The following is a 16,447-nucleotide window of genomic DNA, read 5'->3' as shown; positions in this document are numbered from 1 at the left end:
GGGGTGGGCAGGATGTGAAAATGGGGCGAATCCACAGGAACCTCGTGACAGCGGGCTCAGATGTGCCCGTGTGCAGTCGGTTTCTGACTGAAGATGCATCCTCTCCACCAGTTCCTGTTGTGTTTGAGCAGTGACATTTCCCACAAAAGGCCTTTCTGTGGGCAGAACCCTGCCAGTAAATAACTGGTTTTGTTGGTGTCTGGTTTTGCTTGAGGAGCAGCTCTAAGAGATCCTCTTGCAGATAGAAGTGCTCTCCAGTAAATATTATCTGTGTCCTGAGGTAACCAGAGCCCCAGGAGCATTTGGACAATGCTCTCAGTCACATGGTGGGATTTTGGGGTGTCCTGTGAAGGGCCAGGAGTATATTTTTGATAGTTCCTGTGGGTCCCTTCCAGCTCAGGATATTCTGTGGTTCGGTGATCCCTTAAATTTGGCTCACACAGCTGAGGTTTCTTCGAAATCATAACATCTAGAATGTGTTCATTTTCCTCTGAGACTGAAATCTCAGAAACCACGACAACAGTTTGACTGGAACACCTTACTCCAGAGCAGTGTGGTCGTGGATCCTGGTCTGGGGGTTTATAAAACATTTAACCAGTGACATTGGACACAAGTGGTAAAAAACAGTGGGTGCAATGCAGCAGGATTTTCCAAACACAGCAGGATTTTCCAAACACTCACCAACATGGAAGGAGGGAATGATGCAGCACAAAGTTTCCACCATATGTGACATGCACAGGGCTGGTTTGGGGACCAGGTTTGGGTCACAATCAAAGCACTGGCTTTGGAATGACACAAGAGTTGTGTGGCTGTGCTGGCACATCCCAGCCCCAGCTCTGGGAATTTGGCTGAGCACTCTGACCTCTGCCTTGTGCCCCGTGATGGGCCACATTCAGCTTCTGAATAACACCAAAACCAAACTGAAAACAAATTATGTTTGGATGATGTGATTTTTGTGGACTGTGATTTATAAAATGTGGTGACAGGCTTAACCCCAGGAAAAAAGTGCTTGAATAGAGCAGGTAACATGGGCTAGGTGAGTGCTGAGTGCTCTGTTTGCTTTTCAGCAGGTGAGCCGACTTCTGGATAAATCCTTTGTTCCCAAGTCTGTCACCTGGAATTATCTTCATACGTCATGTGTAACTTTGGTATGAAATTAAAAGTTATGTTACGATTACAAGGTTGTCCAAGTTGCTCTCTAATATTTGTTCTGTTTCTCTTTTAAATATCCATTGTTGCAAAACAAATCATATTTGAAATGCACATTATGCGAAGTGAGGAGGGTCTGGGAATGCTGCAAACCCCCTTGGAGAAAGGAGGTGAGTGCTGGAAATCACCTCAAAGAAGTCACAAAGTGAAATGGCTGAACAGCTCCAACCTTCAAATTATTTCCTTTGTTTGTGTTGCCTCAGGAAATTAGCCATCAGCTAATTTAGATTACAATGGATTAGATTTCCTTAATTAAAGGCAGGTAACTCTCAGATAACTGTATACACAATTAAGATACTTTGGAGCATTCATTACCTCAAAATCATTGCTGTGTTTCTGTCCCTTGGCCAGTTTTGATCCTTTGAGGATTTTACTGAGAAAAAGCTCTTAAAAATAATGGGAGATGCTGCAAAAGATTTTTGAAAATTCCAATTAATTATATCAGCTGGTTATTTTTAATTCCAGTTGGGTTTCTGGAATTTTGGTAGACGAGGACATCCCATCCTCTGCACAGCTCCTTTTTGGAAAGCAGAGTCAACCAGCATTATTTTGTACTCAAAATGCCTTTTTTTTATATTATATGATTTAAAGTATTATTAATTATACCTGTACCAGATAAATTTGCCTTCTCTGGCCCATGGCAAAGAGTTGAAGTCTGGATTAAACCCAGCTGTGAGGGGAGGTTTTTGGGAGGTTTTTGCAGCAACAACCCTGGGTGAATTTCTTGTATTACCTGATAACTGAAATCAGGAGGTTTGTTATCAAAGGGAAACCCTTTGGAGCAAGTTAATTGTTTAATTAGAGGTTAAAACTCATGTTGTATGTACAAATATTAGGTACGAATGAGAGTTTGGCAAAGCACATCAACATGACTGCATATCTGTAACTGAAACTCCTCGTTCAAATCCTCTCGTTTTCTCAAAAAAAAAAAAAAAAAAAAAAAAAAAAATCAGTTCCGTCCTTTGTGCCTCAGTAAGCCAAGCCGAGCCCGGACATAAAATTTACCAAAAACTCCGCCTTACAGCAGTTTGTTCAACGCATTTATTTCAAGCTCAGGGAGAGAAATGGGTCGGAGAGAACTGAAGCGTTCAGAGGTGTAAACCCTACAGGGAGGGACCTCATCGGGTCAGAGACAGAAGGAAATAAAACTTTATTTTTCATGTTAGCCGGAAAAGCAGCAGTTCTGGGGGTGTTACCGCTCTCTGATTTCAGGGCTCGGGCGGGGCCCCCTCAGCGCTCCCGCCATTACCGCCAGAATCCCTCCCGCGCCCGCTCGCGCCGTGACGCCACCTGTCAATCAGCGCAACGACGCCCTCTGATTCGCTTTCGCCTGGCATCACGTGGGAGAGGACTAGCCGTATATAAAGGCGGGCGGGGTCGTTGCGAGCCGCCATTTTGTCCAGTGAGGAAAAGCGGAGCTGGGGTCTTGCTGAGGGTCGAGTCGGCTGAGTTTAGCGCGGGCTCCCTTCGCGCGCCCTCCCTCTAAGCACCGGTGAGGATCTTCACCCCGGAGGGCGGGGGGGGAGGCGGCAGCCGCGGTCTCGGTGCCCGGCAGGGCGGATGGAAGCGGCGGTGGCGGCAAACAAAGAACAGCCGCCATTTTGTAACGCCGGGCCTGGGGCGGCGGCTGCCGCGGCCCTGAGCGGAACCGGGCGGGGAGGCGGCGGGTTGCCGGGAGGAGCCCGTTCTCGGCCTGCTCCCCGTGGGGTGTGAGGCCAGGCGGGGTGGGAAGTGCCGCGGGGGCGGTGTGGCGGCGTCCCGTCCGCCAGTGGCAGCGCTGGTCCCTCACGGCGCGCCGAGGAGCAGCTCCGGAGCGAGGCCCCAGGCACTGCCCGCGGGGCTCGGCGGGAGATGGCGCTGCCTTCCCCCCGTTCGTGCGCGGATCGCCCTGATCCTAATCCCGATCCGGGAACAATGGAGCCTCCCCCGCGCAGCGCCCTCTGCAGACCCCCCCGCGCTAAGAGGAAAAGGGGCGCAGGGACCTCCCTCCACAAATCTAAACAGTGAAAGTAAACGAAATTCACCGAAATAGTAAATTTTAATCACAGTGTGGCATAGCAGCTCTCTTGTTGGGTTTTAAGTTTTTTTCCACCCTGCTGGCCCCTTCCAGTGTCTCCACCACAGCGCATTACTGCTGAAGTTTTAGGGGGAAGTATCCAATAGAGTGACTCCCTTGGAAGTGAACAAGCACATGCGATGTGTTAAATATAAGTGAACTTCTTTTTTCTTGTCCTAGCAATGCATCGTGACTCTTGTCCGCTGGACTGCAAGGTCTATGTGGGTAACCTTGGAAACAATGGCAACAAAACAGAATTAGAGCGAGCTTTTGGCTACTATGGACCACTGCGCAGTGTATGGGTGGCGAGAAATCCTCCTGGGTTTGCCTTTGTGGAGTTTGAAGATCCCCGAGATGCAGCTGATGCAGTAAGAGAGCTAGATGGAAGGTAAAGTGTGCTTGTCTGGTCAAAATGTGAGACATTATAGGAGTGATACAGTTTGAAATTGTGAAGCTTAAGCTGCAGGACTAAGGTCTTGACACATTTCTTATGCACTGTTTTATTTGTATGATGCTAAAAGGGTCTTCTTATAGTGCAGCAATAGAATCCCAGAATGGTTTGGACTGGAAGGAAGCTCAAAGCTCATCCAGTCCCATCCTCCTCCTATTCCAGGCTGCCCCAAGCGCCATCCAGCCTTGCCCAGGACTCTCCCGGGGATCCAGGGGCAGCCCCAGCTGCTGTGGGCACCCTGTACCAGGGCCTGCCCACCCTCCCAGGGAACAGTTCCTTCCCAAAATCCCATCTATCCCTGCTTTCCTCCATGAATAGCATTGTAATGTTTAATTTTGCATTTCACAGTTGAACTCCCAAGTTAGGAATTATTTGCATCTCTTTGTGTGTGTTAATTAAATTGCAGGTGGTGTTACTTTAAAGAGGTAAAACTGATCGTGGACACTCCTTTGCTCTTTCCCTGCCTGCTTTACTGGCACAGCAGTTTTGAGAAGCAGCCAAACCTTTTTGTCCGCCAAAGAATGGTTTGGGCTGGAAGCCCATCCGGTTCCACCCTGTGCCGTGGGCAGGGACACCTTCCACTAGATAGCCTGGGTTGCTCCAAGCCTGTCCAGCCTGGCCTTGGACACTTGCAGGCAGGAGTCCCCCGCAGTCATGCTGGAGCTGACTCGGGGCACTGTGCTTTGATGGAACATTTTTGCCTGTATGCATTGTTCTCCCATCTCGTGGACTGCGTATGCTTTATCCACGCTGCCTCCTCCCTGGCAGTGCTAACCAGAGTCCCCCTCTGTTCCCAGAACGCTGTGTGGGTGCCGCGTCCGAGTGGAGCTCTCCAACGGGGAGAAGCGGAGTCGGAACCGTGGCCCCCCTCCGTCGTGGGGCCGGCGCCCTCGGGATGACTATCGCAGGAGGAGTCCCCCTCCTCGGCGCAGGTACCTGGGCACAGCACAATCCTAGAGCTCTTGGCACAGTTACCACCTAGCATCCTAGGAGCAGGCTTGTTAAAGGCATGTTGATGGATGGCATTCATCTATCTGATCATGATTCGGAAATGACAGATGCCAAAAAAAAAAAAAAACACCCCAAAATCAACCCCCCACAAAATCGAGGTGAACTTGAGTTGTGTTGAATGTTGTTGGCTTTTGTCCATAGGTGACTGTGCAGTTGGTAGTCAGTGCCCTCTGTCCTGGGCTTATCCTCCTTCCTCTTAAAACCTGCTCATCTTCTAGTCACACTTTCCCTTTCTTCCCCATACTTCAACTTAGGCTGTTCCTTTCCTTTACTCCATAATGGCAAAACATGACATACAGCAGTTTAGCATTTCCATGCCAATGGGTTTTTCCACTTTGTTTGCAGAACTTAAATACTTCCCAAGCAGGCAGCTGTTTAATAGTAGATGGAGTAACAGTTGCTCTAAACATCTGGAATCTTGACACTTTAGTGTTAGAGTGGAAATAAAGCATCGTGTGATGATCCTGTCACTTGAGTTTGCAAACCCAGCTCTAGCATGTAGCAGGATTTTTGGGAACTGGCACGTTCTTGGACCCAGACTAGTTTGTCTGGCAGTTTAAGTGTGCACCGTGGTTTTTACAGGACTGAATTTACCTGTGGCAGGTGAGTGAAGTCCTCCCGAGCCAGGGTTTCAAGCTTACCCTTTTGCTGTTGAAAAAAAATAACACATTAGGAGTATTTGTTAGCTAATAGATGGTTGTACTGATGGCTTGTTTTTCATTTTTTTTATGCTTTTTGGTCCATCTATTAATAAAAATGAACCCGTTACAGAGTCACCATCATGTCTCTTCTCACCACCCTCTGAGTCTGCATTAGCCAGCCAACTAGCCCTTTCAGCGTCATGTGACCAGCGCGCCCCATGCAGCTTGGCTGGTGTCGTTTCACATGACCCAGGCATGGCCAGTCGTCAGGTTGCACCGCCCTTTGGTTCCCGAGCATGCTGTTTTCTCTCAGCCTTCTCTCCAACCTTAACCAAATCGGCAGCAGCCACCTCGACCGCCCACACATTCCCGGCCAATCAGCTCAGCTGTTTATTTACCAAATGTCTTCACAACAACTACAGCAGCAGCCTTCGGCTAACAAAAAAGCAGGAAAAATCCACAACACCCCCTTCGCCAACCAACTAAATACAACGCAACATCTGGCAAAACCTTTTCAGCAAATTCTTCTTGGCAGTCAGTCCGGCAGCCTCACCTCACCATTTCTAGCTTGTTGAAACCAAAGACTTGTAAGTTTTTCCTGCTTATACAGTTTACTGCTGGTTAAAATAAGGAGTAAGCGGCTTATAAGTAATTACTTTTCTCAATCAAAGGCTGGCTGTGCATAATTGAGTGGTAACGTACATATGTTGCTTGAGAAAACTTTTAAGGGTGATATGGAAGCTCTTACACTGTGAATAATGTAAAAACCAGGATATTTGCATGTGAGATGCCAAACTAAATTTTTAATAAAGCTCTAACAAATGTAGCTTTTCCTTGCCAGAAAAATCCTATCACCTTTAAATGGTTTTACTAACAGTTTTCAAAACTTAAAACAATTACTTTTTGGGATGAACTGGGCCGAGCTAAGGTTATATTTTTTAATTTTTTATTTTTTATAAGAAAATAGTCTAAACACACTCTATGGCATTAAAAATTACAATCACAAATATGCAGTTCTAATGTAGCACTTAATGGCATTATCAATATTGACACTGAGCGCATTTTCACTTTTTTTTTTTCCACTTGATATCTCTTATGTCTTGTTATGGACCTTTTTGGCTTGCATGGGTTCCAAAACATTTGCTCTGTGCTATTTTTTTTTTTTTTTTTTGGAACCACCTGTGGGACTTTGGTGTGGTGTTCTGGGCAGTGTATTTAGTTGAAATGGAAAGTGTTGCATTGGACAACTCCGCTCTGACGCGTTCTTAGTTAAGTGAATTCGTGGTTGGAAACGTGCTGTTCACACTGAGCTTGGTTTTACTGCCTAATCTTTCCATGCCTTTTACTGGATGATGGATGCCAGTTATTCTTGGCACGTTCCCTGGGCCCAACAGTGAGTTTGACAAGTTGGGAAATGCCTCACTCCATTAAAGCTCAAAGAAGGGATGAAGTGCCTCACATTTGGTTTTCTGGTTCTAGATCACCGCGAAGGAGAAGCTTCTCCCGGAGCCGCAGCAGGTACGGATCCCTTCCCTACCCCAGGGACTGCTCCAGCCTGGGGCGTTGAAAAGAACAGCCCCAAACAGCTCCACGTGTGGGCTGTGCACAGTCACTAGTTTGGTAAAAGAAAAACAGATTTGCTTCCGTCATACTGCTTGCCTGGAATTACTGAGCTGTTTGGAGATTCCAGGGATAGCAGTGGAAAGATCCTGAGAACAGAAATAATTTCCTTTTTGCAGCTGCCTGGCATCTTTGTTTTCCCCCAAAGTTTAAGTCTTAATGTGCTACTCTCACAGATACTGTGAGCATGGGATCATTGAGCCCTGAGGTGGGAAAAGACAATTAAGATTGAGTCCAGGCATAAATCAGAACGTGATTTAGTGGGATTCTGCAAAAAAAAACCAACCAAACTTCTCCAAGTACTGCATGCTTGTTTACAGCACGTTATAAGCTGTTGGCTGAGGCTGATTATTCTTCCCTCAAGAAAGGGTTGATAGCAGTATTGGTGACAGGCTTCCCCTGGTTGAGTAGTTAGAAACTTTGACTCCTATGGGGAAGCTCCTCAGGGAGCCTCCTTGGCCTGATGAAGCTCTGCTCTGATGGTGGTGTGATCTGTACCAGGTCCCTCTCCAGAGACAGAAGAAGAGAGAGATCACTCTCACGGGAGAGGAACCACAAGCCCTCTCGCTCCTTTTCCAGGTCTCGCAGGTAAGGAGAGCCTTCAGTGTTTGTGGGTCTGAGTAAATGTGAAAATGACTTTGTGCCTTGTTGGAGATCACTTCTAGTGTCATAGGAGATTCTTCACCTTAAACAACAAAGTACTCAGTTTTATTAAATGGACAGTATTTTTAAAATGCTTGAATGTCACCTGCTGATTGCGGCTGGGGGGCTTGAAGGAGAATCTGCTGTTCCTGACACCTGATCCTAACCTTACCTGTCTGTTCTTCAGTCGCTCCAGGTCAAATGAGAGGAAATAGGACTGTGGGAAGGAGCTGTGTACAGGAAGTCATGAGATCCGAGGCCAGGAGTATGTACAGAACATTGTTTTGTTTTGAGACTTCATAAAGCTTGGTGCATTTTTAAAATGTTTTAGCTGTTGAACTTGCTTTGTTCCTTGTATCTTGTAACAGGTGGCAAATGTAAAGATGTGAATCTGTATATGGTTCTGAGCAGATCCTATGATTTGTAATATTAATGGTTTTCCAATGTACCATTAGATGTGGGGTGTGTGTGTGTGGAATGGCAAATGGTCTGTGTTGTGTAGCTGGGAGAGCAGGGCTGGGCTGGGGGTTGCTGGGGCTCAGCTCGAGGCAGTGTGCAGGAATGGTGTGTTCCTTGTGGGATCAGGGCCAGGAGCAGAGCAGGACACAGGTTCTCCATAGCCCAGATCTGGGAAAGAAAGTAGTGAGCCAGTGGCAGGGGGAGGGAAAGGGTTGGGGACTACAGCTTCATCCAGCTCCAGTTCTGACTGAGCTGCTTTATATTCCATGAAATAAAACTTTTTAGCTATAGGGTCAGTTAATTTTGTACTTGGTGTGAGTAGAGTCCTTAATTAGATGATTGTTGATTGACCAAGTATTCCAGAAGCTCTGAATAGACCAAATCCACAGCAGAACTGACACCTGGAGTGGATGTGTTGTGTCTAATGGTACATTGTAAACATTAGTTATTAAACATTTCTTTACTGTACAAGAATTTTCATGTCACTTGTAAAATGTCTTTTGTGAGATCCTTGGGATTAAAGTTTTGGTTACAACTCGTTGTTCAGTATTTAACTCGTCCCTGACTGACAGTCACCCCACCTGGCTGTAACACAGCTGTGAAGCGTCCAGCACAGCTGTACCTGCTCACCTGTCTGTGCTGGGGTGCAGGGTGCCACTCCACCATGGCAGTCAAATCCTGTTTTACAGGTTCAGCTGGGGTGCACAGTAGCTAAAACCACCTGACTTCTTGCCTAACAGTGAGCCCTGCAGTGATTCCTTAGAAAACCAGCTGGGAATGCAAAGGTTCACCATGAGCTTTGTGTGCCAGCTGTGGGCTGGGAACAGCAGCTAAGGTATTCATCCCATCTCAGTCTGGAAACCAAAACTTACCCTGAAAATTAAGTTCCTGTAGAAATGCAGCATGGCTGGAGGGCAGATGGAGCTGCCTCACTGCCCAAAGGCTCCCTTGCACCTGAATCCCAGATTGCTCCATTGGTTCAGTTGTGTGGTTTAGATTAAATCCCTCATGATAAACACTGGTGGTGGAGTTTCCTTCCCTTGGTGCTTTCCAGGCAGGGACAAGGAGATGGTGAAGCTGTAAGAGAAGGATGTGCTGGTGGGTGGTGCTGCTGAGCTCGGTGTCTGGATGGATTTATATTTTTAATGACCTTAGTCTTGGTTGGGCTGGGTCTTGAAAGTCTCTTCCAGCCCGTCTGAGGCTCTGTCGATGAGTTAAAGACTGCGTGTTGCTGTGTCTCCCACCTCGTGTCTCAGAAACGCAGGGTGGCCGCAGGTGCTGCGAGAGACAGCCCGAGCTGCCCCTGGAGCGGGATGCGGCGGTGAGCTGGGAATGCCCGGCCCATCCCGGCGCGGCGGGCCCCGTTTGCCCTGCGGAGGGCGAGGAGCGGCGGGTGGAGCCGGCTCGGGCCGTGCGGTGCCGCCGGTGCCCGGCAGAGGTCAGCGCGGCTCCTCCGGCCCGGGGCCTGTTCGCTCTCCGGACTTCGCAGCCCAGCTCCGGGTGGGGCCGGGGGCTGCCCCGGGCCCCGCTTGGTTCCGTTCCCTTTTTCTGCGTGCCTCTGGCAGTGTCAGATGTGCAGAAGGGTCACAGCTCGTGGTGCCTCTGCCGGCACAGACTTTCTTCCTGTGGTTACCTGGGGGAACAAGGAGCCTTCAGTAGTTCAGCTGCTGCAGAGAGAGAAATCTCAAGTGCCAGAGACAGTGGGGAAGTGGGTTGTGGTTTTCATGTGCAACAGTCTTGTGGAACTGGAAGCATTTCAGTTTCAGGTTTCTGACTCTCTTGCTCCCCAGCTGAACGAAGAAGTTGCTCCTGAGATAAGAAGTGTGCTGGTTTTATGTAATCAGGCGGAGGTTTGAAGGGAAACACAACAAACAGCTCCTAGAGAAAGATATGAAATGTACAAATATTTATAAACACTGACTGGACAGTCCTTCCCACAGGGTACAGGTAATGAGCTATTTTTGATGGACCAGCACATTTGTGGATTTCAGGCATCTCCTTCCTGTCTGAGGGAGTGACCAGCCTGGGAGTGTTGTGTTTAAAAAGTTTGCTCTCAAATTAAATGTACAAGGAAGTGTTGGTGTTCTAAGGCCAGGGACATCCCTTGCTTCTCCCCAAGGATTCTGACACCACGAAGAGTCACCAAGCAGTCTGTCCTTATACTTCAAGGCTCCTTGGCAGAACCTCAGCCACAGCCCTGCTCTGGAGACCCCTGGAGTGATGGGAAAATTGCTGCTGCTTGGCACCTTCCAAATTGTTTCAGGGCCTCGTTTCATGGTGCTGACAGTAATGATTTACATGGTGTTTCTGATTTGGGGAGAGGTTTAGCTGCCCCTGCTTCAGGCAGGAGCATTCTGAGGTTAATCCTCAGAGGTCCTCAACAGGGCCTGAGCACATCCTGGTTATTTTATGCACTCTCCCTGGGGAGAGCATTGTATGCAAATGGGTTTGCAAAGAAGAGGAGCTTGTTTTTTTCTTTTTATGTACATGCTGCTCTTTGTTTATGAGCAAAGATCATGTTAAGAATGTGCCTTGCACTTAGAAAGTGGAGAGGTTAAGGATGTCCTTGCTTTTGTTGGGATTTGTTCCACTGGCCTTCAGACAGGGTCGTGCTTGGGTGAGGAGCTGTGATCATCCCAAGCACTGTCAGTGCTTCTGGTTAGGCTGCTCCATGTTTCAGGATGACATGGCCATGTATGTACACCAGTTAGGACAAAAACTGGAGAAAAGGCTGACAGATGATTTTAGAAAAACAAGGAAAAAATCCCATGAAAATTAAATTAGTTTTTGTCTGTTCCACTCAAATTCATGGGGTTTTAGGGTGCCTTATCCTGTCAGAGCTGGCCCTGTTCAGAAAGCTGAAGGGAGTCAGTATGGATCATACCCAGTGTTGATTTCAAAGCTGAGCCTTGGGAAGGATTGCTGCTTCCCTATGCTAAAAATCCCTGTCCAGAGGTGCAGCCTGGCTGTTTCTGGTTTCTCCTCTATTAAATTGATTTGCTTCCCCTCTATGAGCAGAAAAGAGCTGCAGAGTCCAGAGCCAAACATTGCTCTGTGAAAGAAGAGCATTTTTCCTCTTGGACAAACAGGTGTGCTGTGTTACCCCCCCTCATCCTCCAAACCCATCTCTTTCTGGAGCTTTGCTCTGCTGTCCTCTAGCCACAGCTGGAGCTGCAATGTGTTACTGATGGAAGGGCCTTGCATTTCATCCTCTGCCTTTGCATTTCCTTCTTTTTGAAACCAGAGAGACACCACAGTGCCCATGGATCTTCTGCAGCAGCCTGGGGCAGGTTATACCTTGTAGCTCTGAACACCTCTCCTGCTTTGGTGGGGGTCTGGCAGCAGAACCCAGTGCTGGAAGGATTTTTTTACCTATAAATGTTTTCAGGGTTTTGTGTTTATTAATAAAACCATGGAATCACTAAGGTTGGAAAAGCTCTCTAACATTGAGTCCAAACGTTCCCCCAGCAGTGCCTGAGCACTTCTGCAGCTTTTTACTGCTGTTATCACCTCTTTTCAGTTTCCAGTTTTACTTTCATTTGCCATGATGTCATCACCATGAGCTGCCTCAATGTCTCTTGATACACAGACCCTCAAAGTGGCTGAGTGTTAGACAAACGTATTCCTGCTGGATTTAATCCCTGTACCCCTGTTCAAATCCTGCCCCAGAAATACTGTCCCAAAACGTGAGCTGCAGTCCCCCCCACAGGTCACCCTGCTCTGGTGCTGTCACAGTGCAGAATCTCTTGGCTGAAAAAGAGAAAAAACAAGTGAAACAGCTGGAGCATCAGCCCATTTTGCAAACAAAGGGCTGAAGGGCAGGAGTGCAATTCCAGTTGCTCCAGTTGGACCTTAGCTCCGGCACGGGGCGATGGCACCGTGCCGTACGTGCCATAAAGAGGCAGCTCCCCAGTGCCTGCTGCTGGAATGCAGCTGCCTGCAGCTTCACACCTCAACCTGCCAGAAAGAGGCAGAATAAAGCCAATTGTTGCTTGGCCATGCTTAGCAGTTAGTCAGGGGCTTGCTGGAGATGAAGCCTTATCCTGGGCTCTGACATGAGAAGTGTTCTGGCTTCCTCCAAGCACCATCGCTGTCCGGGGTTGCTCTTTCGTTTCTGCAGTTTCACTGGGGCATGGCCACGAGTTCTCTGTTAATGCCTTTCAAACAAACACTGCTGGGGACTAAAATAAACACGGGATCCAGACAAATATAAAATAGACATGCAAGAGGAACACTATGTTCATTCCCAAGTGATTCATGTGGCTATTATTTAATAATTTAGTGGCTGACATAACTTGGAGTTGAACAAATCTTCACATTGATTTGGGTGGTGTTTCTGCTTGCTCCTCTAAGTCATTTTCCCCGTCAGATTTTCTGTGGGAGTGATCCCAGTCGGAAAAGGGAAGCACACGTCCTTCCCATCTGGATCCTGTCACTCCACAACCTCCCTGGCCGTGAGGAGATTCCTCCTGCTACAGTCACACTGTTGTTCTTGGGCATTTTGCTGGGTAACACAGAAGTTGTCGTGTGCCACTGGCTGATGCCACCCCCAGAACAGCCCGAGGTGTGTGACAGGCCCTGGGCAGCCCCAGCGCTGCGTCGGGACTGCGCTATCGGGGTGCAGCAGGGGTGTCAGGGTGGGGCACCGTGTCACTCAGGCTGTCATTTGGGAAGATCACCCCTGCCAGCTGTGAGACAGGCATTATCTCCTTGTGGGCAGAGGCTGCTTAGAACATGAATATTCAAAAATATTCAGCAGGAAGTCTCGGCGCTGTCCCAGCCCTCCCTGCTGATGGAGGGTTTGCTGTCAGTGTTTGATACAAAGTGTTTGCAGTCAGTGTTTCACGGAATCCCAGAATGGTTTGGGATGGGAGGGACCTTAAAACTCATTTTGTTCCACCCCTGCCGTGGGCAGGGACACCTTCCACTAATCCACGTTGTTCCAAACCCCATCCAACCTGGCCTTGGGCGCTTCCAAGGCTGGGGCAGCCCCAGCTGCCCTGGGCACCCTGTGCCAGGGCCTCAGCCTCATGGCAGGGGAGGATTTGTGCCCAACACCAGTGTTATTACACCTCGTGCACTGGCTGCTGCTCTTCCTGCTGCTGGATTGATCAGCTTTTCATGCACTTGTACTATAAACTTTGTGGGAGGAGGTTGCCCCAGCTGGGGAGATAAGCTCCAGGTGTGGTGTGCTGCCACTCCTGCCAAGTTGTCCTTGCAGCTGCCTGGCTGACACGTGCCGCTCAGGAACTCGTGGATGAAACTCCGCCAGGTTTGGAGCCAGGAGTTCCCCTGTGCAGGGAATGTTTGACAGGGACCCATGGGGTATTTTTTTGTCTATAGATGTTTTCAGTTTCCTGTTTCATAGAATCATGAAATCATTTAGGTTGGAAAAGCTCTCTTAAGATCATCAGGTGTGTTCCCCCAAGCACTGCCAGGTCCAGCACTAACCCATCCATACTTTTTTTGAAATATGTCCAGGGATGGTGACTGCCACTGCTCTGGACAGCCTGTGCATGTGCCTGACAACCCTTCTGGTGAAGGAATTTTTGCTAATATCCAACCTAAACTTCTGGTGCAGCTTGAAGCTGTTTCCTCTCATTCTGTCCCTGTTCCCTGGCAGCAGAGCCCAACCCCCCTAACTGCCCCCTCCTGTCAGGAGTTGTGCAGAGCCAGAAGGTCCTCCCTGAGCCTCCTTTTCTCCAGGCTGAGTCCGACAGCTCCCTCAGCCACTCCTGGTGCTCCAGACCCTTCCCCATCTCTGTTCCATTCTCTGGACACACTCCAGCCCCTCAATGTCTTTCTTGCCATGAGGGACCCAAAACTGAGCACGTACTCAAGGTGTGGCCTTAGCAGTGCTCAGCACAGGGGCAGGGGCACTTCCCAGCTTTACAACATCCCTCTCCCTTTGTCTCCCTCCTGCTCCCATTGTGGGTTTACAATTGATCATCCATAAATCTCTCAGTGTTCTGCAAAGCTGAGGTTTGTGCAGAGGTGGGAAGGGCTCTGGTGCACCATCGCTGCTGATGGGTGAAGCACAGAACATTTTAAACCCTGTTTCCATCCTCTGGGGCACTGCTGACCACAGTCCCAGGTTCCAGCAAATTTTCTTTTTTTTTCCTGAAACTGAAAGAGAAAGTTTTATTTTGGCATCTGGAACTCCCCAACTTTAATCTCTGTGGCACTGGGCAGAGCCCCTCTAGTGTGTGGAGCATGTCCACCCCCACGGCCCAGCTCGGGGGGGCAGCGGGGTGGAAGCTGCTCCTCCATCCCCATCCCGGAAATCCTGCGTGACTGACTGACATGGAGGAGGAAAAGTGCAATCGACCCTTACCCCGTGTCAAGGTGGTGGCTGCCATATCCTCACCCCTGCCTTAATTGCCATCTCAGCTGTCCCCTCCCATCACCTCTGCTCTGCTCTGGGCTGTGCACGAGTCATTGCGCAAGGCAGGGCTCTGTCTGTCTGTCTGTCTGGGGTCTGGCCCTGCTCCTGCCCTCCTACAGATCCCATTTCATGCCATGTTCAGGGTCTGCCTGCCCCTGGCTCTGCCCCTTCCCTCCCTGGCTCCCAGCCCCGCTCCTCGCCCCCCAGCACAAAGTGAGTCACGAGGCTGTGCTGGACTGGGGCATTCCCGAAAGGTGTGACTGGAGATCCCAGGAGATGGTGACACACGCTGAGCCAGCGGGTGTTGGGATGGGCAAGCAGGCCAGTGTGCACGTCCCAGAGCCCAGATTTGTGTGGGACAACCCAAAGATGCGCCATCCTGGTGTCTGGGTGCTCCAGGCAGAGGGTGCCCCATGGAACAGGGGTTGTTTCAGAGGTGACATTGTGACCAAGTGCTTAGTCAGAGCTCCCCATCCTCACCTCCTTCTCATGGCTTTAAAGGGCCAGCTTGAGTTCCCAATGGATTTCAAACCATCCATGGCTTGGAGAGCAGCAGTGCCACACGTGCTGTGCATTGGGAAGAACTTACATCCATTGACAGCTTCCAGGGGCTGGGCTGCACCGAGAGCTGCACGGACAGGAGCAATCCTGCCTCGCTCTCCCTCCACTCGCTTATCCTGCTGGGTAAGGTCCTGCTGTTCCTCCCTGAGATGTCCCTGGGGAACTGCTGGCTGTAAAATAACCCCCGGTGGGTGTTTTGGATGGAGCTTATTCCCTGCAGGAAGCACTGCAAGAGGCTGGAGCCGCTTGTCCCAGTGGGTGTCTGTGTCCCCTCCGCTGCCTGCCCTGTCCTGCCGTGCTCGGGGCCGTGGGCAGTGAGGTGGAGCAGCGAGGGAATAAAGGGGCAGCCGGGTGCAGGGTTTGGAGCCAGGTACTGCGGCCGCCCGGCCGTACTCCGAACAATGAGGCCTTTGCTGCCAGCAGAAAAACCCCACAAAGCTTCCAAGCTGCTCATGGAAAGTCAGTGAAGCAATTACGTTAATGACTATGAATGGGGCTAAAAACAATCTTGGATGAAAATGAGTGAGGGGCCGAATGAAGCGACCGATTCATAGCCTGGCTCCCGCATCCAGGAATATTTCCAGTAAGCAAAGGCCTTGTTTTAGGACTGTCTCATCCCCTATTTGTGCTTGGTGGGACTCTATTTCCACTCTGCTGGCTCTGGTGTCTCATCAAAATGCCTTCATAAATGGGGCAAACAAGGGCTGGATATGGCAGGGGAACAGTCAATTAACACGATCCGAGTTCTTTTAGGGGCAGAGTTAATCAAGCATTCAGCGTTTTGTCATTCTTGTCTTTCTTTCCTGGGAAAATCCTATTAGTATAAAATCACTTAATAGGACACTTCAAAGAGCTGATGGGAAAACAGGCTGCACTGGGATACAAACGCCCTCCAGCTGAACACTGGGTTCATTTAGACTTCTGCTGGAGCGTGAGGGTTTCATTAAAAGCCTTCACGTTTCCCACTTAAAAGAAAAAAGCTTGTTAGCAGAGATAATAAAAAAAAAAAAAAAAAAAAAAAAAACACAGAGAAAAAACTCTTGGTGATTTGAATCTTGCTGAAGAGGCTTTTTAGTGCTGGAATACTCAGGACTTTGTCACTGGCAATCTGCTGTCCTGGGTTGAGTAATTTCCACCTGCCTGGGATGTTCTGGCAAATAAAAACTGTTTGAGGAGGGGAAAAAAATCACCCCCATGTCCCATGGAGTAGGACACAGCCCTGGCTGGACATGTGGGGTGTAGGATGTAGGTTCTGCAGGACTGAACCCCATCCCCGTGTGCTGATCTCCCCACTCTCTGTGCTGAGGCAGAGGTCCTGTGTTAGTTCTTGCCATTTTCAGAAATTCACTTTTTTGCAGAGTTTATGTTTATCTCACCTTGAAAAATAAATGTGCCCTGATCTCTGCCATCTC

The 16,447-nt window shown here is 49.1% G+C and overlaps 1 protein-coding gene across 1 annotated transcript; it reads left to right on the top strand.

Annotated features, from left to right (window-relative positions):
• The first annotated feature begins 2,562 nt into the window (after positions 1–2,562).
• On the top strand, positions 2,563–8,624 carry SRSF3 (serine and arginine rich splicing factor 3). Its single transcript, XM_041422806.1, has 6 exons — positions 2,563–2,701; positions 3,446–3,653; positions 4,514–4,648; positions 6,848–6,886; positions 7,490–7,576; positions 7,818–8,624. Exons 2-6 carry the CDS (start codon positions 3,448–3,450, stop codon positions 7,843–7,845), a joined length of 495 nt encoding a protein of 164 aa, XP_041278740.1. The 5' UTR covers positions 2,563–2,701; positions 3,446–3,447; the 3' UTR covers positions 7,846–8,624.
• The last annotated feature ends 7,823 nt before the right edge of the window (positions 8,625–16,447 follow it).

This window comes from Onychostruthus taczanowskii, unplaced genomic scaffold (genome assembly GCF_017590055.1).
Source record: "Onychostruthus taczanowskii isolate IOZ18803 unplaced genomic scaffold, ASM1759005v1 scaffold74, whole genome shotgun sequence".
Taxonomy (NCBI): Eukaryota; Metazoa; Chordata; class Aves; order Passeriformes; family Passeridae; genus Onychostruthus; species Onychostruthus taczanowskii.
The sequence above is the reverse complement of the archived record's forward strand: the minus strand, read 5'-3'. Positions and strand labels throughout refer to the sequence as shown.